The 26,238-nt window shown below is 38.9% G+C and overlaps 1 protein-coding gene across 5 annotated transcripts in view; it reads right to left on the bottom strand.

Moving 5' to 3' along the window:
• Positions 1–246: 246 nt before the first annotated feature.
• LOC119858775 (heparan sulfate glucosamine 3-O-sulfotransferase 1-like) overlaps positions 247–26,238 on the bottom strand; it is a 110,015-nt gene continuing 84,023 nt past the window's right edge. For 4 of the 5 annotated variants that reach the window (XM_038410159.2, XM_043518302.1, XM_038410163.2 and 1 more), the window contains exon 2: positions 247–8,476. In XM_038410159.2, the coding sequence (XP_038266087.1) occupies positions 7,431–8,360 (930 nt within the window). In that variant the 5' untranslated portion in view covers positions 8,361–8,476 and the 3' untranslated portion in view covers positions 247–7,430. Of the gene's footprint in view, positions 8,477–24,802; positions 24,827–26,238 lie in introns of those variants that run through there. The other variant, XM_038410162.2, reaches the window with a different exon arrangement.

Below are 26,238 nucleotides of genomic sequence, written 5' to 3'. Positions count from 1 at the left end.
CTGTAATATTCTTTCTCTGTGTGACTTACCTTGTGTTGTATTAGTGCACCTTGTCCTTACGTGTGTGTGTATTATTGGGAGTGGACTACACTTACCCTGATCGAATTGGCCCTCTCAACACTGGTTCTCCATTTGTGAGGTAACTCCCTTCTCTTCATGTGTCAGTACAATAATGTCTGCATCTGTAATTTTCACTCCATGCATCCGATGAAGTGGATTCTAGCCCACAAAAGCTTATGCCCAAATAAATCTGTTAGTCTTTAAGGTGCCACTTGACTCCTTGTTGTTTTTGTGGATTCAGACTAACACGGCTACCCCCTGATATATATAGATATATATGAAAGAGGGCATTTTAGTGTTTACAGGACATGGTTTTTTAGGAGGGATAAAAAGAGATACTTCAGTATGAAGTTGTTTTACTTCTCAGCTCAAGCAACTCAGATTTTTTGCCTGACACAGAGCATGTTGCTCCAGGCTAGTGGTAGCATACTGCACGGAGTCTAAGGTCACTGTGCTTCCCTTGCACCCTTCCTATTTCCTTTCAAGCCAGAGATCTATGCTTTACTAAAAGTTTACAGCAATATATTCCTGTGGAGGACAAAAATATTTGATTACTTAGCTGTATTTCTGAGTAGAGAAAGAAAAATGAGGCAAATTCTATTCTAAAACTACTTTCAATGCATGACTAAAGAGACGGCTTTGGGAACCAACTTCATTGCCATCACAATTCCTGCCGTTTAATTCCAGCATGTTTCATGTCCTTCTGCGCCATTGTAGCAACATTTGAACTACCTCTAAGAAAAACTGTTCATTCTCTTCTGCCACAAACACTTCTGCATTTCTGCTAAAGAGCATGCAGTAAGACTTTTTTTTTCCTTCAGAAAGCTGGTGGGCGTTATTTGTACTAAGAATAAAAGGACATACAGGATAGAAGTGCAAGTCAAACACAAACACAAAATTGTACTAAATGATATTTGCTACACAGCTGTTACTTTACTAGATATTATAAATTTGACATGACATGAGCTTAAAGGAATACAGTATGTTCATAATACAATGTGCTATTTTTATCTGTATGGTATATTAGTGACAGCAGTCACAGAAGATTTGAGTAAGGCACCAGCATGAAATTCATAGTCCTTAGTCCAACTCTTTTCTTTCTTTCCATTAATTTTTCAGGAATTGTGATGAATTGGGTCCCAGGACATTAAACTCAAGGAAATTAACAACTCCCAGCGCAATCACTGTAGGATAGTGCAGACACAATTTTAGCCACTACTTAAGATTACATTGGCATTTGATTTATGAAATAGTAACTGAAATTTAATGTCATTTGCAATAAAAGCCCAGCTAACCAGGGGGCAAAGTATTTGGCCAGTAAAAAACATTGGTCATTAACTATTGGTAGTGATTGATTTACTAGGCTAGTTACGACTGATTTTAATTCCAATGTGTCTGCATTTTTTTTCCCTCCTGTTGCAATGCAAACTCTTGGACTCAGGAATCAACTTTACAACTGCAAGAAAAAAATCTAAACTTTGTCATAATTTAAAGGTCCAGTTCCCTGCACACTAGTCATATTTTTAAATTCTCAGTGTTTGGCTTCCAGTTTTTCTTTTGTTATATTTTTAAAGTGTAATTGAGTAAAGGCTGGACTCTCTGTGACTGCATCTAGATTTTTAGGAAAACATTTCTAACTAAAAGGGTAGTTAACCTCCAAGGGCAGTTGTGGACTCACCATCACTGGAAGATTTTTTAAAAAAACATGTTGGTCAAATATCTGTCAGGGATACTTGATCTTGCCACAGTGCAGGTGTAACCCACACACCTCTTGGGTGTGGTGTTCTATCCCATCTAGTGGCACCAAGACCACTTAAAGAGAGAGAGAAAAATGAGTCTGCTCTACAGCCTTAGCTAACAGGCAGCTGTCTTTTAGCTCATGCTGTAGAGGCTTATGCTCTAAGCACCAGAAGTCCCCAGTTTGATCCCACCCGCTGCCGACTGGGTCTGTTGGCGTTACACAGGGGCCTGGACTTGATGCCTTTGCGAGGTCACATCTAGCCTTATATTTCATCCATGACCTTAATACATTTTGTAAAATAGTTGAATTATTGTTTTGCAGGCTAGACTACAGGGAGTCCCTGCCCCCACCCAAATCAGTTCATCTTTTAGTCTATGCCTCCCACAGCAGAAACATGTAAGCAATGTATGTTTTTTCTGACTCTGTTAACTGGAATAGTTAATCTGCCAAAGCAGATACAGTATTTTGAACAAGATACAATGGAGCATCATGACACTACTCAAACTTTTATGCATCAAGTGGAAAAGATCCTGTGGAGTGGTGATGGTGGTCGGGGGGAGGGAGCAATGATGAGTTAAGGTTGCTGTGGGAACCTTCTTAATTTTTGCATTTTTTCTTTGTTTGTGCATGCCCCTGAAATATGTGAATGTTCCTCCCTCCTTCACTTGCAAGGATGGTTCAGCCTAATTGTAACCATTTCCCAGGACCCTGTTTTGGGAGCTGCATGGGTTTGGGATCCCCATTGGGGTGGGAAGTGGAAAGATGGGTAGTATTTTGTGGGGATGGGAGAGTGACATATATGCGTCCTCTAGGATTTGGGTGTCTGAAGATTCACGTGGAAATCCTAGAGATGGTCCCCAGAGAGCCTTTCTATGCCAGGAATCTTAAGGGAGATGATGGGGGAAGCCCACTCGTGTGGCTCCATCAAAGCCATGCTATCAGTGAGTGGGTTGTACCACAGAAAAACACTATCCAGTACATAATAATAATGAAAATCAGTTGGAAAATTATTACTGTATGTGAGAGACCAAGTGCGCCTTAGCTGAATAATATTGGGACCTTTCAGTGTTAGGCTGTAAAGTAAAATCTTTCATTTGAGGTGAATGGGGGTACAGATGGGGACAAGGCAAAAAGAATTCACACTGTTGTGGCTGCTGTTGTTTGGTTGACAGTTCTTTGCAAGGCTGCATTTAAAAAAGGCAACAGCACAGCTGTTTATATTTTGACAGCTGTATCTTGCCAACTGAAAAAGGAGGGAAACTATATTTAAGTGAAAGCTTAAAATGTACAGGATGTTTCAGAAAGAAATCCTCAATCTCTGCAATACAGTATTTTTGTTTCTGATGTTAGTGGCAGGGCTTAAAACAATCTCCGCACAATCTTCCAAACCAATCTCCCTTGTGAAAATGGTCTCTGAAGCAGTTCCTCTGGGTGGCAGGCTGTGTCAGAAGAATGAGCATTTGGATGACCCAAAAGTTTGGGGGGGGGTGTCTTGAGGAGGAGGAGGGAACAGGAGTGATGATATTTCCTGACCTTCAAAAATTCCTTGGATAATAGTTTCTCCACCTTGAAGGTGCATATACTCCTCAATGAGCATTATTTAATTAGCAGGTTTCAAAATTCAACCATTTTTTAATTGTGTATATTAAAAAAAAATTATATTACCTTACAAGGGGAAATTATGTTTAGTTTCATGTAGCTAAAAGATGGCTGCATGAATTTTCTATTATACATTTGGGGGAAAAGTCACCTTTCAACTGAGCCCATGTATGGAAAATTTCAGCCCTGCAGGAGAATGTTTCAGAGACCGAAATGGGGTCTGTAATTGAAATTATGGTTGCAATCTTCGCTTCAGTATTCACTGGGCAGAAAAAGCTGTAATGCAAAGGTTAAACTGGATCTTTTAAAATGGATTCCCAAATCCAAACTTCAGAGAGGTTTAGGTAAATGAAAAAAGTTGATCAACAAAGTTCAACTATGCATAATATATTTCTCCTGCTATAGTAAATTGTAAGGAGTTCATTGAATTCATTCCCTTAGCTGTTTTTCCCAGAACTGATTAACAGAAATGGATGAAGACTTTGCTGACAAATCAGGTAGATTTATGCATCACTAATCCATATAGATCAGCACTCCTTGAAATGTAAATTTCAGAAACAAACACTAACATTTTCACAGATGCACACAGGTTTCTGCCAACTGATGTTCCTACATACTAATCACATAAAGATTATCTGTAAACCTCAGAGAGAAAAAAAATGACCCCCCCAAACCTGTATTGATGCCTGCAGGCAAATGTATAGAAAGGTATTTACTTTCTTGCAGAAGCCTAAAGGAATTTGATGCAGACTTGTGAAATCGTCTGTTATTGGCAACTACTATAAATAAGGCTTTGTTTTCAACTTAGATCTTTCGCCAAGGAAAGACATTACACTTGCTTGATACAATTAAATAGAACTAACCTCAATCAAAACCTTGCCAAAACAAAATGTTAAAAATGGTACAACTAAAGTGTTAGAATGCATAAGTAATGGAGAATAATACTGGGGAAAAATGAATGCTAAAAAATTAATGGTATGTCCTCTTCTGGAATACGGTTTTCACTTCTGGTTTGACTTCAGTGGGACATGTTAAGCAGACCCTTATTCCAGTGAGGCCTTTCATTAGAAAAAGATACAACTCTGACTTCGGTAAAAAAAAGTTGGACCATAATTATTTATTCCTCTAAGTACATTTCTGATGTACTTACCCACTTTTACAAATCAGAGATTTACTAAATAATGATTGATACTCCAGAAAACTAAAATAATTGGAAAAGTTCATTGAATGATGAATGAGTGATTGGCTCTTAATGAAGAAATTATATTATATATATATACATATACATATATACACACACACACACACACACACACACACATATATATATATTAACACATACACACAAAAATAGCAAAAGTAGGTAATTTAAATATTAGTCTGAAAATACAAGCTGCTCTGCACAATTTTTAACATTCTGCTTTTATATTGGAGAGGTTTTGACAAAGGATATATTTCCATTTAACTTTGTCTGGTGAGGATTCTATTTAACCTCAAGAGGAATTGCTGTGGATGTAAAGAGAACACTAACCAACTGTAGAAGGATTGAATAACTTCAGTTCCCATGTACTTCAGTTGGATTTCAAGGTACACACGATCTCAGTGCAGTAAGCACTATATTCCTTGATGTTAGGGCCAGGAATGACTATAGGATCATCTACTCTGACCTGCTGTATAATAGACCGTAGAATTTCATCATAACTAAAAAGAAAAGGAGTACTTGTGGCACATTAGAGACTAACAAGTTTATTTGAGCATAAGCTTTCGTGAGCTACAGCTAGGTGCCACAAGTACTCCTTTTCTTTTTGCAAATACAGACTAACACGGCTGCTACTCTGAAACCTATCATAACTAAACTATGTCTTCCAGAAAGGCATCCGCTGTTATTGAGTCAATGTGTCTCAGAATGGAGGTTTGTGATTGCTAGGGAACAGACTGCAGGACTGCAGTGTGGTACAAATTAACAGTACTAGGAACAGCTAAGGGATAATATTTCAAAGTAATATTGGTTGAGTAGCAAAACTCCCATTCACACCAATGTGACCTGTGTGCAGGGGTGAAAGTAACTTGATGGATGGACTTACTGGTACACAGGGCGGCCGGGGTCCTGGACAAGGTGTGTGGGGCGTGGCTGTGGGGCCTTGGGCAGAAGTGGGGGAACTGGCAGCAATAGCAGCGGCCAGGAACCCCTTTAAATTGCTGCTCAGGGTAGCGGTGAGCGGGAGCCCCTGGGCTCCGGTGGCAATTTAAAGGGCCAGGGGCTCCAGCTGTTGCCGGGAGCCCCAGGCCCTTTTAAATTGCTGGGTCCTGGGGAAGGTGCCCCTTTTGCACCCTACTCCCCTCTTCCTCCCCCCCATCGCGGCCCTGCTGGTACAGCTGGCTGTGTCCCGGCTTTCTTACCGGTATGCCATACCGTACCATACCAGATTACTTTCACCTCTGCCTGTGTGGCTGAATCACCACCTATCACTGTGAAACTGGAGTTCCTGAGTAGCAACATTCCAACTGATCATGAAGACTATATTTTCTTCTTCTTTCCTGCCTGCCTGGAGTCAAGCCTGTTGATGGATATAGAAAGTATTTTAAAAATCCCACTCTAGAATCTTATTTGTACACTGGTGGGTGATTATTAAGAGACTTTTCATACTATGATCATTACGACCAAATATAAATGCTAGTACATTTCTCAGGATAACTGTAACTGGCAAAAATAACTCCTGCCAGAATGATTAAAGTAGGTTTTCTTTTTCAGTATTGATACACATGAGAAGGGTTAGAACCTAAAAAAGACCAGCATGATGCTGTCAAAATTATAATGAACAAACAATTCCTAATGCATGAATATGGATTGACATGATTTTGTAGAAAATCTGAAAATCATAATTGATATCTTGAATATGATAACTTGTGACTGATATACAATATTATATACAAGTTACATGAAATTACTTTCAACTTTGAGTACATCTCATGATCTGCAAATAGAAATTACAAAAAAAAGTTATTCCATGCTTTGGAGAGTAGGCAATTAATATTTTTTCAGTAAACAATGTGTCAAATTAGATACATAAACTAAATCTAAGAGAGCAGTAGAACAATTAGTCACAGAAATACAAACAATAAGTTCAGTATTGATGAAAAATTGTTTTCCATTCACGAGGAAAGTGACAATTTATGTAATTAAATAAACATTTGTACAATTGCTGACATCTAATGACTTTGTTTACAGATTTACTTTTTATTAAGCACATCAATACTGCTATGTAAACCAACAGTGTTTTGGATCCTTGTCTATTTGCATCCTGATCCCCAAAATTTTAAGTTTCTCCAAATAGTTAATTTTCTCCACCAGTTTGAAGATTGTGCACGCAAGTGTTAATACTAACATTTTATATAGAAGGAGCTTCAACACAGAGCAAGCTGGTAGGTATTCAAAACCATAGTTGGACTGGAGCCCCTTTATTATGTGTTAGTTATTTAAGTAGGAAATACTTTACAATAATAGCTAATTTCACAGATTTTAAATTGTTTAAAGGAAGCATTTTTGGAGTCCCCTGTATTAAGATATGTCATTATTCTACTGTATGAAAGTTCTAGAAATCAATGCCATTATCATGGTGCATGATATAAAAAATACGACCAACAAAAATTACAGAACAGTTTGAATGATACCATTTCAACTATCTACATTTTGTACACTGCTTAAAGCAGTCTCATTTTTCCAAAGAGACTCAACTCTGATCTCAGTCATACGGGTGTAAATCTGAAGTTACTCCACTGAAATCAATGGATTTGCAGCAGTGAAACTGAGATCAAATTCTGGCCCACAGTAGTTATACACAAATATATCAAATTTATTTCTCCCATGTTTAAAGGGTGCTGCTAATGGACAACTATCCCCAATGAAGGCTATGTTTTCAATATAACCATTTCTGAAGTTTTCAGTCTGAGCAACCCCAGAGCATTTACAAAGGTAACTTTGAAAATAGTTTATTTCAGGACATTTTAAGAAACATTTATTCCAAATGTATTAATGCCAGTCAAACGAATGATTAACCATTCTGTAAAATTCTGCATTGTGCTCTCTGAAATAAGAATAAAGTTGCTCTAAAACAGTGTTGTTGACAACAGGGTGGGGGCGCCCTTTGGATTCATGTAAACATCTCTCTCTTCCATCACTTCTAATACAATAGAACCCCTTGGTTTGGTTAAAATAAAAATTTGAAGACATAATTCTGGAAGGAAGATTAAGAAATGTTTCCACTTTTTGTAACTCAGGAAGAGGGTCCTTGATTAAAGTATTGCCATCCACTATGTGAATCTGATCTAAGTTGAAATGCTTAAGCCACTTTTCCATATGGATATCATAGAGACTTCTCTGAATAGCTTTATATTTGGTATTAAGTGCTCCATTTTTAATAACAATTTCTTCAAAGGGCTGAACACGCTTGTGGCTTTCTAGTCTGTTGTAATATACTTGGGTATAATCAGATATTACTCTCTCAGTGGGGTCTCTTAGAATGAGGAGCAATTTAATAGAGCTATTCATGTCATGAATTCTTTCTGGAGCCTGTGGCGAGGTAAAATAGCCTGGTGTTTTCTCAATAGTAATTTGATTTTCATAAGAAAATGGCATCAGACTCCTATACCAGTCTATTCCTTTAACATAATTCTCATCCCAGTCAAAGAAGTGGACTTCTGTTGTTGCTACCACAATATTAGGATGAATATCCAACATTTCCAATAAGGCCCTGGTCCCTCCTTTTCGAACTCCTATAATGATCGTCTGAGGTATTCGTCGGTTTGTGCCAGGAGGTCTCACCTGTGCAGAATAGTGTTCACTTTTATTATTGAAAAATCCTACTTGCGACTTCAGCGTCTCCAGCAGTGCCCCATTCTCAACAGGAGCACCCTGAGTGTGAGTCAGCAAAAGATAAGCTGACACCAGGAGGAAGGCCATGTGGAGAATAATTAGTTCAAAATGCCGTTATGCTTGGCTGGGGAAATAATAGGCGATTCCCCTCTTGAGGAGCTGGTTGACAGAACTGGGGGTGAGCGAACAACTTTCTGAAGCATCTGCAAAATAAATTAAGACTAATCATTATCTCTGTGTATATGCATGAATGCATATAGATGAAGTCTGACTTCCCCTCTGTAATTAGTACCATGCACAAAAATTATCAAAGCAGTTTACTTTCTCTCCCCCCCCAACCCCCGCCACTCTGTTTCAGGAGAGTAAAATGGTGAATTGACATTTTCTTGTTCAGTGCTGTGATTAATGGTGGATACTAAATCAGTGAGAACATTTGCCAACTCAAAACACTGGACTAGGCTATGAAGAAAGAAGACTAGGATCTACCTGGTTCAATTTTCCTTGCTATCATTTCCTTCCTTTTACTTCTTGCTATTTAGGACATGCCATTAATAGGGCTGTCAAGCAATTCAATAAATTAATTGCAATTAATCCCATGATTAAAAAAATGAAGCATGTCCTTTGGAATGGTGACCAAAGCATGAAGGGGCATACAAATGTATAGCATATCTGGCACGTAAATACCTTGCATTGCCGGCTACAAAACTGCCAAGCAAACATCTGTTCTCACTTTCAGGTGACATTGTAAATAAGAAGCAGGCAGCATTATCTCCCATAAATGTAAACAAACTTGTTTCTCTTAGCGATTGGCTGAACAAGAAGTAGGACTGAGTGGACTTGTAGGCTCTAAAGTTTTACATTATATTTTTTACATAACTGCACTCAGAAACAAAACAAACAATCTACATTTGTAAGTTGTGCTTTCATGATAAAGAGCTTGCACTACAGTACTTATATGAGGTGAATTGAAAAATACTATTTCTTTTGTTTATCATTTTTACAGTGCAAATATTTGTAATAAAAATATAAAGTAAGTACTGTAACTTTGTATTCTGTGTTGTAAATGAAATCAATGTATCTGAAAATGTAAAAAAACCCCAAAAATATTTAATAATTTTCAATTGGTATTCTATTGTTTAACAGTGCGATTAAAACTGTGATTAATAGCCATTAATTTTTTAGGGGTAACTGCAATTAATCGACAGCCCTAGCCATTAATAATGATTCCATGACATTCTGGAGTATCAGTTCATCTCCCCAAATTCACTGCTAGAATCTAACTAGCAAGTGTCATTTAGTTGATGCTTTAATTCTGTCTCCAATGGGCTATGGGTTGAGAGCCCTGACTTGTAGCACAGAAAAGATGCATCTAGCAAGAGCAGAGTGAAATAAGGCAAAATCCTTGGGATGCAAGCCCTTTCAATCAGTAAGGAGACAGACAGACACAATAATGCATCAGACCAAGAGAAATGGAGTCTGCATCAACTGAATGTGGAGTGAGAAGATAAACTAGTCTGGGTGGATTAGTTGTGGAAGATCAAAGCTGTGGTGTGTGCATGCACACATGTGTAGCTGGGGTAGTTGCTGCAAGGTCAGAGCTTTAGAATTAGAGCAGAGAACATTAGTCTCTTCAAGGACTAAAGGTTGTCTCCAAGAGATACCTAGAATACATTCAGGGGATCCTAAAAGTTTTTGTCTGGGAGGTGGGAGGGGGCAGCAGGGGGCAAGTTTGGATGGATCTGGGCTCTATTTACTATTAATTCATCCTCAAACAGAAGAAAACCAGATATTAAAAGAGAGCAGGGGTTCTCAATCTGATAGTTGCAACTATCCCGCCCTCCCAGATTGCTAAATGGGATGCAGGTTCCAGATAGATGGAACAGGACTCCTGGGGATGGGAAAGGGATATATACAGAATATAAATAAAATTCATACTGTTTTACTAATATTTAAAATGGACTTTGTGTGAGGCCACTCTATATACTCTTTGGAAACCTAGCTATAACAGAGCTGGCATACAGAACCACTGATAAAAAATAATTTAGAAAAATACAACATCTGCACCAGGATAACTATGCTTGAGCGCACTGGACTGGATGTTCAAATCCCTTAAGTCCTTACTCAGGCAAAATTTCCTTGGGAAGGACTTCAGGATTTTTCCCTATTTCTGGGCAGCTAGAAGATTTTAATTGGTAATAAGCATGTGTATTATATACACCATATTTTTCTTAACATGATTTATTTTTAATCCTAATAAAATGGAGTGTGAAATCTAGTTCATTTGATAAGCTCTGGCTATAAATGGTGAAGTTATCTTATACAATGAAGCAATAGTCACTTAAAACAAGAACTACCTATTTAGATTCTATTTTAAACCTCTATCTCATTCTTCGATTTTTAAAATGGTCTCAGTTATTGCAACCATCGCTCCTTTTTCAGATTCTAGTTTCAGTGATTTGCTGTGCTTTTTCTGAACATTCATCACATTAGTTCATTAATAACCTCTCTTACATAGTACCTCAAAGAAAGCAGACACTTTCTATTGGTCATGGCTCTGAAGAGGACTCACAGCTTCCCTCTATTATATTCCTTTTGGTAATTGTTTAGTATGAGTTATTGGCAGCTTACAGGCTTAAGTTATCACAGTAATATTGTCAAATTTTATGGTAGTTCCTAATACTGTATAAGTAAAGCAGTAGATTTACTAAATGACAATTCTAAATCTAATAATTAGGGGCCAAATCCAACTGCCTTGGAAGTCAATGGAAAGATTCCCATTGACTCTAATGGGAATTTGATCAGGCTCTAAATTATAGGCAGCATTCATCAGCAAGATTTTTGGACTGACTGAATATATCTAAAACTTTAATTTTACTTATAAACAGCGCCTCCTGTTGTAGAACTAACTTCACTCAAGACTATCCACATTAAAGCATGCCCCAGAGCTCCCAGCGGAAGACCACGGGGGCAGCAGTCTATTCAAAAGCAGCAACAGATACACAAATATATGCACATATGGACATATTTAAATACTAGAAAAATCCAATCTTTAAATCCAGTCTGAAATTTTAAGCCAAATCAAACCCAAGATAAAAGTCCAAAGCAGAATGCCTCTCTAATCACAACTAGACTAAATTGGTTATAGTTTTACCAGTTGAAAGAAAACTTCTGTTTAAAGGGTTCATATACATCACCATTTTATTACGAGTTTTCCATTCAAGATTTATTTTAAATTCTCAAAGACAACACAAGGGACACCAAATACAAGTTTTTATATTGGGACACTATGGCAGAATATATATAGTCACACCAGGAGTAATTTGCAGCCACATATTCAAAAGTGGCTACTATTTTTTGGGTGTCCATCTTGAGAAACCTTGGACCTAATATTCAGATGTGCTGAGCACCTAAAACTGCAATGGAAGTGGTAGGTGCACAGCTCTTTTGAAAAGCCGGCTGAAAGCACCCTATGTAGAGCTCCCAAAATTGAGGTACCTAAAAACAGTGGCGCTCTGTGAAAATTTTGGCCATAGGATTTGAATGCAAGTCAGATGTTACAGTCTAAGAATTTCCAGCACAGTTCTACCTCTGTGGCTCTTGATATTTCTAAATGGTTTTAAAAAATCTCCTTTTTATGAAAACCACCGCAAACATAGAAGCACCATGAAGTCAATAAACCTTAAATACCATTTTTTGTTTAAAGATGTAATGGGAACAAGAACACATTAAAAGAATTACAGTAATTATAAATGAAAATGTGATTAGAATAGAAATCAACCCTGTAATAGCTAGGCCTAAACTTGCCTTTAGAATTAGGTATAAAAGATGAAATACTACTTTCTTCTGACTTCCTGCCTACAGGCACTGCAAGCAAGGAGTGTAGCAGAAATCCCATACTCCACTGCACAGGAGGAGGTTGGTCTACAGAGAGACTCCACAAACACCCAGTGTACTGTAGAATTTAGTTACGGCGTGTATCTATCAGAACCCAGGTGGGCTTTGTTAGCAAGCCAGGAGAGGGGTCATGGCCTGTGCATCCATGAACTGGGCAGTCATTCACCAAAATATCAGGCTGTTTTCACTACTTCAACCACATTCTGAGTTAGAAGACTTACAGCATGGATGTGCCTGATATGATAAGTTAAGGCTGAAGGCATTCATCAGAAAACACATCAGAAATCTTTATCCAAGTAAGAAAGGGATCTGAGACTCATAAGGACACTTACTGATTAGGACAGTGGATATTTCTATATATATTTTTTGCCACTGAGAATATTGCTTCTCATGAAAAATTAAGCTCATATTTAAATTATCCTATGCTCTTGCTTATATCTGACCTTTTTATTTGAGACCCCCAAATTCGGAGAGGTTTTCTTATGCTTTTCATTTAGCTCCAGTGGAAAAGATTTCTATTTGTATGTCAGCAAAGAAAGGCAATTTTAGAGGTTTATCAGTGGTAGTCTCTTAGTTTGCATAATCAGTTGATTATCTCTTTGAATAATTAATGGTATAAAATTATTGTTTTCTGATATTCTTTACAAAAACATTGTTAGGATATTTAATCTGTTATTGAAATGCACTTAATATTTTTTTCTTTTTTGGGTAAACCTTATGAAGAATGAAATAGGCTGGAAAAGTGAAAATTTACTTATCAAGAAAAATTATATCGATATACTGTTTCAGCAACATAGAAACAACAATTTTTTTTTAAAGTGTTCAAATCCCTACCAACTTTGGTGAATTAAAAACACAAATGCTATGGTTCATGCTGTAACATCTAGAATCCTGATTCTGCAAATAGACATGCACAAGTGAACTTCTCTGCATACATAATCAGATGTAGAACTAGGATCCATAGGGCGGGGTTTTCAATTAATTACAATGAGAGTTGTCCATCTATCTCCCAAAGGCTCCACTGAAAAATCCCAGCCTTGATTTAAAACAGAGTCTGCCTACTATACATTATTTCTTTACATTACTGTGTTCCCAGAAGCTTTGGCCAAGATTGGGAAACCACCGTGCTAGGCATGGAACCAACACATAATGAACACTTACTTAGCTCTTTAAATTTTATAGATATAAGAACAAAACACTGTAGATGAACTATTACACAAGCTGTTTATTTATTGTGCCCAAGCCCTGAGAGATTTGTTTTGTTTGGTCTTGTAGTTATTTTGATTCAAAATGTGGAAACAAACCTAAAAATGAGGTTAAACTGTCAAGGAGTCACATTAAGGGCAATTAGGTGCAGTCTGTTGTTCATTTGTCCTATTATTTACAACCTCTATAATCATTAGAGTTAACATATACAGTGAAGTTGAAGCCTCTTAGGAGGCTACAGCAGCTATAAGTATAGTAAGCTGGTAGTTTAGACGTTTCTCATGCTTTAGGTCACAGATTCCCAGACTTAGGCCCATACAAAATGTCAGCTCAAAGAATCCCTCATCTGTTATTTTGGGAAGGTTATATTTTCAATTTCAGCAGGTCAGGTTGAAAGCGTACCTCTGAAGGTGTGAGACAAATGATAAAATAGCAGTAGGTAAGAGCTGACTAGGTTCCAACCACATGAACAAGAGTGCACAGAGAATGCCACGCGGTCATGGAGAGAATCATCACGGTATGCTGCTTGAAGTTTATGTTGAAAAAGGAAAAAACAAAACAAACAAACCAAACTTTGAAATGGAAATAAGTGGATTTTTTTTTAAAAAGGCCAAAATATCCAAATATTTTGCATTTTCATTCACTGGGTTGACTTTAAAAGAAAACATGGAGAAAAGCATGCAGGTAGGTTCACAAAGTGCTAATTAATACTATGTAAAGGCAAATCTTTACAAAATAGAAAACAGTTGACTATCTGGATTTGCCATTCCAGAAAAATTCAGAGTAAATTGAAATCTGGGCTATTTTAGTCACATGCTGAGAATTCTAAAACAAATTTTGGGAAACATTCAAACATATCTACATTTTCTTTTTACTAATGATGATTGCTCATTTATTACATAAATGCTACCAGAAAATAAAGTCCCAAGTGACATCTGCAAATAGATAATACTCAGGGTAGTGCTTGTTTTTATATGAAATACTTAATGTTTAAATGGAACAGAGTTCAAAGTTATTAAATCTGTTTTGATACACAGGTTTTTCCAGCAAACTCAGGTGAGAACACCTAAAGCGTAATTCTGCTGTACTGTGTCCACAATCTGTATTTTCATTTGTGACATTTGTATATTTTCATTTGTGGAGAAAACTGTAAGCTGTTTAAAAAACATCAGAAACAGGGAAAAGGTTTTGCAAAAAAATGGCTAGCTAATGATCTCAGCTACATGGGAGGAAGTCTGGAATAACTATGACTTCAATGGAGTTACTTTGGATTTAAACCAGTGTGACAGAGCTCAGAGTCTGGCCCGAAGTCTTCTACTACAATCAGGCAACAATCTGTGTTGTACATCTGTCATAGCATTTCTAGTCACAATAGTCATATAGGGCCCTGTACTTCAATCATTAAGCTGAGCACAAAGAGGTTCCATTCTTTGCAATGTAGTATTATGCACAGGGCCCTTTGAATTCTGTGATTTCACAGCTGCTGTACTTAGGTCATCTATTTCTTGTGACAGTTTTGCAATCAACTGCCATTTGTTCTACCTGCATGTCCATCTGCCCCCTTTGGTTTAAATGTTGTTAGGTGGGACAAGCATCCCTCATAGCTAGGTGATTTAGCATGAGAAATGCTCCCCAGAGAGCTAGGCTTCTGACCGGAATGCTGAGACCAGGGCCCTGCATGCCACAATCGACCATCCCCAAGGGCTTTAGGTTACGTTTATGCTTCCCTTTATCGTGGGGCTGGCCAAGGTGTAACCTGGAGCCTTCGGACTGATCTAAATTGCTCATAGTTGCAACAGTTACTTCCAGCAGCTTCGAACCCAGGGCCGTCTCTACCCATTTGCAAAGTATGCAGCTGCGTAGGGCACCAGGAAATTTGGGGCACCAAATTTCCTGGTGCCCTAAGCACCTGAGTGCTGCTCCAGCCCCTGCTCTACCTCTTCCCAATGGCTCCCACCCCTGCTCTGCCCCAGCCCCGCCTCTTCCCACCCCTGCTCCGCCCCAGCCCTGCCCCCACTCCCGCCCTTCCCCTGAGGACTGCAGCAGTGGTTGAGCTGCCCTGCACTCACTGGCGGTGGTAAGTGTAGCGGCCGGGCCAGCCTGCCCCTACACCCATGGAGGCCTGGGGCTGCGTAGGGCACCAAAATGGCTAGGGAAAGCCCTCTTCGAAGCACTACATGCAGCAGTATTCTGGCCACATCCCCTGTCTCTTAGCCATCATTGCTACATTGGGAGTATGGCTAAGTCACCTGGAACTTCCCCTTAGAAAGTGCTTAGATTGCACTTTCATTCTGGGTGCTTTATTTTAGTAAGCAGGCAGAGCTGGGGATGAGAATCTGCTTCATAACCCTTAAAGATGCTGTGAATTGTCATCTCTAATCTAATCCACCCTAAGTAAAGCAATTGGATGTGTCTTTCTGAAGAACGAAACACATTCCAACATCATATAACCTTTGTGTAGCTTGTTGAAGGGGTAAGGTTGTGAAGGGTTTGACCAGGGTTAGGAAGAGAATACGTGTGTCTGGAACTAGTAAAGTAACATGAGACTGTCCTGGCAAGATTTTCCGCCCAAGTTTGCGAACAATTGCTTGTGGTAGCTTGAGTAAGCTTTGTGTAGCATCTAAAACACATCAGGTTTTTCCATTGCTAAACTTTTCAAGTTGTGTTTTTTCCTGCAGAGTTCCCCAAGCACCAGTTAATGCAGCAGAAGCCATAACAGTATCTGAAACCACCTTAATTTATGTTCTAGAACATGCAGTGCAGGACCATGGCAATAACCATAGCTGCTGACTCTCTCCTTAGTGATTTCTTCACTATAAGAAGTCTAAATCTATTTTTAATTGCCTGGGGAAAGTATCATGTGCCCTAAAAGAGTTTTGCACTATTGCCAAGACATCACAGGCAGTCACTCACAATAGATTACCAGTTATGTGCTCAGCTATGTGGCATCAGGTATTTTCTCTTAACGATTCCAAATACATTTACATATGTGAAGAACTCTACTTTGCTTGGACTCTGCATTGGGTATTCCTGTGGCAGGAAGGGTAGGGTGCAAGGAATATCCTTCTTAACCCATACACACAGCCTAGCACAATCATGATTCCTCTCAGCACAAGGACTACTAAGTCTATCACGGTTGCGAAGCTGGACTCCTCAAAAAATTAGAAAGGGTCTACAACGCAGCCAGTCTTCTACAAAGTCAGCAGGATTGGTACAACACAAGGCAAAAGAAACAGCATAAATTAACCCTTTCCAAGACTTCACAGTGGTGCAGGAGTTGTACTTTCCTAACTTTGGAAGCCCTGTTCCTGCCTGTGGCACAATCCCTTAGAAACTACTGCTGGGATAATGTCCACATCATTCCCTATCATGGGTCATGTCTTAATTCAGAGCACAATTAAGCCCTTATGCTATGTATCTGGGAACTCTGAACACTTAAAAATAGTATTTGCCAGAGCTATTTGGCTCACCTTCAAAGAACGTTATAAGTGTTAGAATATGAATAAAGTATGAAAAGATGCTCAATGTATCCAGTCTATTTTTTTCTTATCAGCCTCACAACCAAATTTCTTCATCAGGCCATCATTATATCCCACACAGACTATTACCTCCTCTGTGGCCTCCCAAAAACACACATTGCCCCTTTTAGCCACTTTAAAAAATCCACCTGCTAAAGCCATCTTCTTTACCTGCTGATTTGATCATGCTATTACCCTCCTCAAATCCCTCCTTTTGCTTTCACATCTGCTATAGCATCAAATTTAAGCTTTTTTGCACCACATTCAGCATTCTCTATACCTCTTCCCCTTCCTACTTATACTTACTTGCTGAGCTTCATGTTGCCATCCTCCATCCCTACGTGTCAGCTTCTTGAATCATCATCTCCATGCCTTCTTCCACATGGTCTCTTATGCATGGCATGACTCCAATTACAAGGCCCCTACCCTGTCCATGTTTAAGTCCCCTTTAAAGACCTACTTTTGCCATCCTGCCTAGAGTGAATCAAATTGTTTCAGCTGTTAGTTACATCGCTTACTACTGCTACTGGAAGGCATTCATATACTACAGTGATGAGGGCAGTATAAAAATCATACAGAATAGCAGTTGACTTGTGTTTTAAAAGAAAATCCATATTGATTTCCTTTCCTCAACCTCTGTCTACATGTCTGTACATCCTGAGACTCTGAGCTCCGTAGAACAGGGACCATCCTTTCTTGAATATATTGGGGTGTTACCATAAACAAAAATTGACTAATAAATTATGATGCAATTTATACTGAAAAAAATCCCCAATCTTGAAACAGTTAACAGATTGGTTCCTAAAAATTATATCAGGTAACCTGGTTCAACCAGCATTTTGTGCGGCTGGGGAACGTGTTTTAGAAACTTTTCTGGAAACGGCCCTTGAGACCAGCTAAGTTAGAGCCCTAAACAACTTTTTGAAAGTTTTTCTCATTTGACCTAGTTTTGCTGCTTGGTTCCAGTCTGTTTCTAAGAACCTAGAAAAGTGTTTCAGATTGGGGATAGTTTTGTAATGTAGACAGATCATAAGAACGGTCATACTGGGTCAGACCAAAGCTCCATCTAGTCTAGTATCCTGTCTTCTGATAGTGGCCAATGCCAGGTGCCCCAGAGGGAATGAACAGAACAGGTAATCATCAAGTGATCATTAGAATCTGAATCTGGTTAGGTTCACCCCAGCTCTGGCCACAGGCACAGAGAAGCCCAAATGGTCCCCACTCAATGTTTTATTTATTTATTTAATTTAATCAATCTAGTTACTTCTTTATCCCATGAGTAAGAGACAGATCTGGTTTCATTCACTCATAGGTTCAGTCACATGTATTGTGATTCACGGGAGTCCAGAAATGGAAAGACAAATAAATTATCAGTAGTATAGAAAGCTTGTACCCTTTTTAGCAGGTCCACACCAAAGGATTCTCAGGGTCTGGTTTGCCTGTTGTTTGAGATCAGGAGTTGTTACAATTACATACTCAGACAAAACTGGTTCTGCACTTTCTAACAGTATTAATAATGTTTTTGAGTACAAATACTTCAGTTTAGCTAGTTTACAATTCATTTATTATTTTACATGATGGAAATGTCTTAGATTTATTGCCAGAATAAAACATTACCTTGAAAATATTACCAGGATAATCTAATTCAGAATATGCTGTAAAACTGATGTCTAAATAGATCACAATTGCCTTTGGGAGCAATTCCGTCAGAACAACATTCCAGGTTCAGTCCAAGAAATTTGATTGATTTTGATGAAGCTCTATGACGTTAGAGCCTGTGGTTAGGCTATAATTGCTACATAAATGTAAAAAGGATTTAAACAGGATTTAAAGGATTTAAATTGGAATACATTATTTCAATAATTTTTGTATTTTGCTGTCTTTATGCAATTAAATGCACATTTTTAGAAGACAATATGAACTGTTTTGTATAATGAAAACAATAGATTTTAAATTGCAGCATCATGCACTTCCTGAATCTCAGCACATTCCTATTAGCTTTATGGTACATAATTAAAAAATTAACCCCATGATACAGAGTCAAAATTATAGCATCATTATATGTTATGTTTTTTGTTATTTTGTAATGTTGGAGTTGCTTGGTAACGTCAGTAGACTTGGTATACATTCGACAGAAGTGAGAGTTAGAAGGAAATTAATGCTGCAGAGAAAACCTGGGAATTTTTTTAATTTTTGAAAATCTTAGTGATGACATTTACTAAAGGGTCTAATAAATTGGCTGAAAATCATTTTAATTTGTTGAGTGTGGAGCAGTTAAGGGTTTATTTGAACTCTTATAAAATCTATTTCTGAGGGAGTTTATAATTTATCTTGCTTCAGTCTTAAATAAAGCACTATTGGATCAATTTAACCAGAGTAATAACATTATAATTAATAACACTATTTGCCACTTCTGTAGTGCTTTCTGCCTGAGGATTTCAAAGCACTTAACATGCATGAATTAACTCACGGCACCCCAGTGAAGTGCGGTAGGTATATATGCTTAAATGCTTTGATGAATCAGGGCTTCTGTGACCTGTCCCAGGCTGTATAGCAAGTCTGTGGCAGAACCAGAACAGAACCCAGGGCTTCTGATTTCGACTTTCATGCTGTTACATGACAATTGCTCCCCCTCTCGTAGCAACAAAAGATTTATGTTGAACTTGAGAGAAAAATTTCAGTATCTCAGGGTAACAGCCAATTGTTCTACAACATTTGGCTAAGTATTTTAGTTGGAGATGCAAAAAAATAGTAATATTTGGCTTCAAGATTTCACAGTCTGTAACACAGCTCTGCAAAAATAGTCCCTTCACTGGGGAATCTGGGAAAAAAAGCAGCAGCAAAACCAAACATTTTCGTGGGGGTTGGACTGGGACCAGAGGAAGCAAACTATACTTTGTTCTTCTCTTAACAATTTTCTTGTAAATCAAAAGCCTTTTTTGGAAGTGAACAAATATTATTAACTGTGAAATTCCATTACACTAAGGATACCAGCTCATTCCAACACAGGCCACCAAGCATCCTTAAGATGATAGCTTTCAGACATTACTAAGGGCTTGTCTACACACACACACACACACGTTGTTTCACTTTAGCTATACTGGTATAGTTCAAGTGGTACAACCTTTCTAATATGGATGCATTTATATGGTTTCAAAGTTCCTTATACCGGTATTGCTTATACCTAGGTATGGAAGGCGAGTAAGATACACCACCATAACTGTTTTCTCACTACAGGTTGTAGTCATATAACTATTTCAGAAAGAAATCACTCCCCTAACTGAAACAGTTATGTCGATACAAAAACTGCATAGACAAGGCCTTACCTGGGCTGGATTTGAACTGGTGAACTCCTTTTGCCAAGCACCTAGAGGCTCCAATGAAGATTAAAGTCCCACTGTGCCAGGAACCCCACAACCAAAACCAGTCCCTGCCCTAAAGAACTTGCAATCTAAGTATGTAACATGAGACAGCTGTTGGACACAACCTGCGGGCTAGAGTTGCCACACGTCCGTTTTTTGACCAGAACGCCTGATCAAAAAGTGATCCTGGAGGCTCCAGTAAGCACTGCTGACCAGGCTGTTTAAAGTCCAGTCAGTGGCGCAGTGGGGCTAAGGCAGACTCCCTGCCTACCCTGGCTCCATGCAACTCCCGGAAGTGGCAACATGTTCCTGTGGCCCCTCAGGAACAGCGGCCATTGGGAGCTGTGGGGGCAGTGCCTGCAGGCGAGGCAGCATGCAGAACCACCTGGCTCCTCCACCAAGGAGCTGCAGGGACATGCTGGCTGCTTCTGGGAGATGCCTGAGGTAAGTGATGCTTGGAGCCCACATCCCAAAACCTCTCTTGTGCCCCAATCTCCTGCCCCAGCCCTGAGCCCCCTCTCGGAGCTCGCCTCCCACACTCCAGCCCCCTGTCCTGAGCCCCCTCCTGAACCCCAAGTCCCTTATCCCCAGTCCCACCTCTTAGTCTGCACCCCCAGCCAGAGTCCTCACCCCCTCCTGAACTCCCACCCTCTGCCAGGTGAAAATGAGTGAGTGACGGTGGGGGAGAGCAAGCGATGGAGGGAGGGGAGATGGAGTGAGTAGGGACAGAACCTTGGAGAAGGGGCAGGGCAGGGATAGGACCTTGGGGCATGGGCGGGGCAGAGATAGGGCTGTGGCATTTGGTTTTCTGCAATCAGAAAGTTGGCAACCCTATTGCGGGCACAAGGGGACAGTGAGACAATTATGATTAGTCTAACAAGTGGTCACAGCACATCAGATGTCTAGTCTTTGCCAAGTGTTTCATAGACATCGTGGTAGAAGTAAGCTTTGGAGAGATCTGAAGAAAGATAACGTATTAGCTTTGAAGATTTTTATAGGGGCTGCTCTAATGCCTAAGGGTTGGTTTTGGAAAAAGTGCAAAGGTGTCTGCAGGAAAAGTGGCCAGTAACGTCTGATATCACTGGCAAGGTAGAGAACCTAGTTCTTAGGGGGAAATTAACCAAAACATTTCCTTGTCTTTAAATTAAAAAACACAACACAAGACACAACACAACTGTTTGATAAAACTGAAGTGGACAAACATAGATTGCACAAATTATTATAGATGCTGGTATGCTAGGTGGTGAAAGTGGAGCTAGTCACATTAGGTAAAACATGCAAATCTGTTTTCACTTAATATTTTTTTATCCATTTCAACAAAACAGGCAACCCAATAATCCAATGCATAAAACCCATTGCTTAGTACAACTAAATATGAATTTATTCAAATCCAATAAATCTTTTAATTCTTAGCAATGAGACATAAAAGTAATGTGACCATCAAAAGTCATCATTGCAATGCCTTTATCTCCCTCTGCAGAATAATTTGAGAAACTTCTTAAATACTCAACATATGTGCAATTGCTACAGCAAAGAGTACCCATCTTTGGTTGATTCCTTTCATTTTTAAATTCAGCTACCCTTATGTGCATAGCTCAGAGATGTCAGTCATAGAAGAGGAATGAAAAAGGGTAAGTATCAGGACAGAGGAATAAATGCCACAGAGTAATTTGAGCAGTGATAGGAAGTGGACTGGTAAAATAAAAAAATAGCATGGAAGCTCTAAAGAGAGCCTTAAATCAGAGTTACAGTAAGGAACATGAAGGAGCTAGACCGGTGAAGCTGAAGTCAGTGCTGCAACATTCTAAGCAGAGAATAATTTCTTTGGAAGAATACCACATGGGAATGAGAAAATGGTCAATATTAATAACTTTTTAAACCAAACTATTCCATAAAGCTAAAAATTGGGACAGAGTACTCACACCAGCACATCTTTCTGAGCATGAAAGAACTGGTAACTATGGCCAAGATCCTCAAAGGTATTTAGGCACCTAGCTTCCGCTGAAATCAATGAGAGTTAGGTGCCTCAGTAATTCTATGGATCTAGGCCTATAATCCCAGGTGTTTTCTCAATACTCCACCACGATCTTAATCATAATGCTACTTCCATTCAATTCAATGGGAAAACCCATTGATCTGAAATGGTGCAGACTCATGTCCTTAACTCCCATCAGCATGGACCCTGGAGAATCAGACCCAAAAGAGAAAAAGCATTTGTATGCTACAAGTACAGTACTTTCTATCATAGATTTCATTGGTTTTTTCCAACTATGCCATGGTTGAGATTTATCATAATTCTGAGATTATTCTTGTTTCCATGTGCACTCGAAAACTAGGCAGATAGAAATGGATGGGAAAAAGCCTTGTATGCAAGAATTTTAGAACTCCTATTCCCTCAGTATCGATGTCAGTTGTGAAATGTATGAAAGCACTGACCAAGAAAAAAGGACACATACTACTTGCCAAAGGGAGTAATGCTCTAACTTTTGACCTGAAGCTGCTTTCCTGAACATCCACAAAACTCCCACTCAGTTTAGAATATGCAAGGAATACAGGACAAGGGGAGTACTAAGGACTGCAGATCCCTGTGATATTCAGAGTAACAGACAAAGATAGCAGGTTACACCTTTGCCAATGGATGTTAATAATTTTAACTATAACTGCACATCATCTATTTCATTTTACTTAAATTAAAACATGTGTGTACTTAATTTAACGGGTAATAGGGGGAAGCATTAATAAAATATTTTCTTAAATGATGCATTTCCTATAAATATGGTATAAAAGAACCCACTGAAATGCTTATCAGGAGCCATAAGCCATCTTAAGACATCTCCTGAGAATGAAAAAAAGTCAAAAGGTACATATTTAAACTCAAATTACTAGACATAGCATATATTTAACCCAGAGCAGGGTGAAGAAGTAAACCATTTACAAGTTTTAATATTAGCAGTGAATTTATTTGGTTGGATCTTTTGTTAATGAGACCGCATTTCCATAACATCCCACAATCACCAACTTCCAGAAATAAAAAAGAAAATAGCTATTTCGTGGCTACAGATAGGAGCCGCAAAGTAATTGCAATTGGCTGCAGGCTTCCCTCTTACCAGGTACACAGACTATAATGAACTAAAAAAAAAAAAAACAAAAAACCAAACCCACCCTATGGAAGGTTAGCATAAACTATAAATACATTAAATAGCTGGCTGGTGATGTTAGCAGATTGGAGTTTTTAAAAGTTTACTTCCCTGAGACTAGAATTACCTTCTTCTAATTATTTTTTCTGATAATTTAAGATGCAAAATTGCCTGATATTATAACTGCAAATTATTTATATTCATTCACACTGCAAGAGATTTCTGGGCTAAGTTACATCTTTTATAACCTAATCATTTTTACATCACTATGATATTTTGAAGATGAAAAACAAAATCTTCCATGTATGTATTGTTGTATTCTAGTCTTGGTAAATTCCCTTAATGTGCTTAATTCCACATAACCATGCAAGTACAAAACATGTCTTCATTGCCTCTAAGTGGGGATAAAAAAAAATCTCTTAATATGCTATAGCCTGTGGTCAGACTAATACAAACTGACAAGGTCAGTTTGAAATGTTGGTCTAAACCAGCATGGGCATATTTCAAATAGAATTATAGTCTTGTTTAAGTTTTCACCTGTAACTGTCAATTATACTTCAGGACAAATGCTTTAATTAAGCAATAAAACATGACAGGCAATGCTTTCAGCAAAATAGTAGTACACATCAAGTGCAAGATGTGAAGATGTTCACTGGCTGTGATTTTAGGCCCAGTCCTACAGTTCTCACTCAGGCAACTTCCCACTGAGAAAAGATTGCAGGATCAGTTCATTCTACTAGTGGCATGATTAATTATATTCATCCACTCTCATTCTGAATGAATACAAAGGGCACTTTGACATTCCCCAATTTTCAGGGAGAAAAAAGATGTGTGTGTAGGAATGAAGTGATATACTCTGAAAATCAAAGAATAAATAATTATTAGAATCACAAAAGGGTGTCAGTCACTGATGGCTTACAAGAAGAGGCCAGCTGGGCTCCACAGGACTACAGGACACCAAGAACCCAATGGACCTCCTCCCCAAATCTATGAAACTGAAGACCTCCAAGTTTTTCCACGGAGTCCTTTGAAAAGGCCTCAGCTCCCAGGGAAAGAAGAGTGGAGCACAAACTTTCACTGCTCCAAACTGCTAGGAATCCTGTGACATTATTGGGCAAAGGTTCAGAGATGTTTCTGGAAGGGAGGTCCTGGACTTTCCAGGAATGGGGAGGAGTTGGCTGTAGGCAGGGCTGGGTAGAAAGGAATAAACACTTCTACTAGGGCAATTAATAAAAGAATTGGGCAGAAACTTGTAAGAAAATAATTAATTGTTTGCTAATGTTTCTACCCCTTGACTTTGTATGCCATGTGCTTTCAGAAATAAAAAGCTAATTTAGAGAGTTATAGTTGAAATCACCGTCTCAGGACAATTGCTTTCCTTTCCTTTCCATCCAATATTGATCCCAACTTACCCAGTCCTGCTGGCCTAATTCCAGTACTGCAACCAGAACCTAGTGTGGAGAGGAGGAAGGGTCAAATCAAATGATTTAACATGTTAATTGAATATGAATCAGCCATATTAAGTGAACCAAGTACTTCAGAATAAATTTGGCTTACATTGTGTGAGTAGTATCCAAGAGTAGCAGATAGAAATAGCTGATAGCACTCCTAGTTCTGCCTGGCTCAGCCCAGCCAGCAGTTCCCATTTGACATTGGCTGGACCATCTCTCTTCCCTGGCCTCCTTCCCCTGAAAGCTCCCTTCCCTAAGGACTTTGGGAGCAAAGATTACCCAGTGCTCCAGGAGGGGCATGAAGGTCCCCAGGAAAAGAAGTAGGTCAGGCCAGGCTGGACTCTTTCTTCCCTCCACACAAACTCTCTTATCCTCTCAACAGGTTCCAAGCATCCCAGTGCCAACACAATACCTCTCTCTCTCTCTCTCTCACTCACACACCACACCCCCCCCCCCTTAGTTATTGTCTTAGGGGATTGCTGGATGCCTTGATGCTTTTCACCTCCCCTCTGTTTCGGAGCTATCTGCCCCCTTTTTAACTCCTAATACTGTGGTACTTTCACCCACCCTGCATCTTTGGGTTAGCAAGATAGGCTGCTTTTCCCAATCCACTAGGTAAGTATTTTTAGATACTTGTAGCAAGACCTATATAATCACTACTGGATCCAACTGCTATCTCATTAGTCCATAGAGTGCATCAGTGCAATCTGGGACATCTCTCAGGTATAAAGTTGAAAGTCAGTAGCAATGAATTAGTACGTCCTGCTGATGAAAATGGGGAACAATTGGATGCTCTGAATTAGAGCTTTTTCTTTTGTATGTTGACATCTGTGCTCTCTTTGGAACCCAACAAGATGAGTCAATATCATATCCTTGGTGTAGCCCATCCTCAATACATGGCAACTGATGGATGGCTCATTTCTTGCCTTGTACAAGTCAAGTGAGTATAGCCTTGAGTCTGAGCTCCATGTATCTTAGTACAAATTATTTCACAGGCTTTAAGGCACTAAAACATCCTAAATCCTGCAACACCTTTAAGTATATTGGCTACTTCAGGTATTCTTGAAGTATGTACACACAGGTTCATACGTTATTTTAGGCACATAGGGGTAGTGACACAAATAATGAAGGCTGCCTGACACTTCCTATTATAAAGACCATGTTTTCAGTTGCTTATAACTTTGCCAAACTTGAACTGTTCATGCTGAAGTTTTCTATGCTCAGTGTCTGCTTCAGGCTGAATTTTTGGGTAAGTTTAAGCAAAAATAGTTTAATAGTTTTTCAGAAGAAGACTAAAGAAACATATCTGTTTTGCCCATGTTGATGAATTGGTGGTGGTATTATTATTTAGAAGCTCTAGAACCTCTCTGGTTTGGCACAGGGATCTGAAATTTGGC

The sequence above is a fragment of the Dermochelys coriacea genome, chromosome 7, assembly GCF_009764565.3.
Source record: "Dermochelys coriacea isolate rDerCor1 chromosome 7, rDerCor1.pri.v4, whole genome shotgun sequence".
In the NCBI taxonomy this organism is placed as follows: domain Eukaryota; kingdom Metazoa; phylum Chordata; order Testudines; family Dermochelyidae; genus Dermochelys; species Dermochelys coriacea.
The sequence above is the reverse complement of the archived record's forward strand: the minus strand, read 5'-3'. Positions and strand labels throughout refer to the sequence as shown.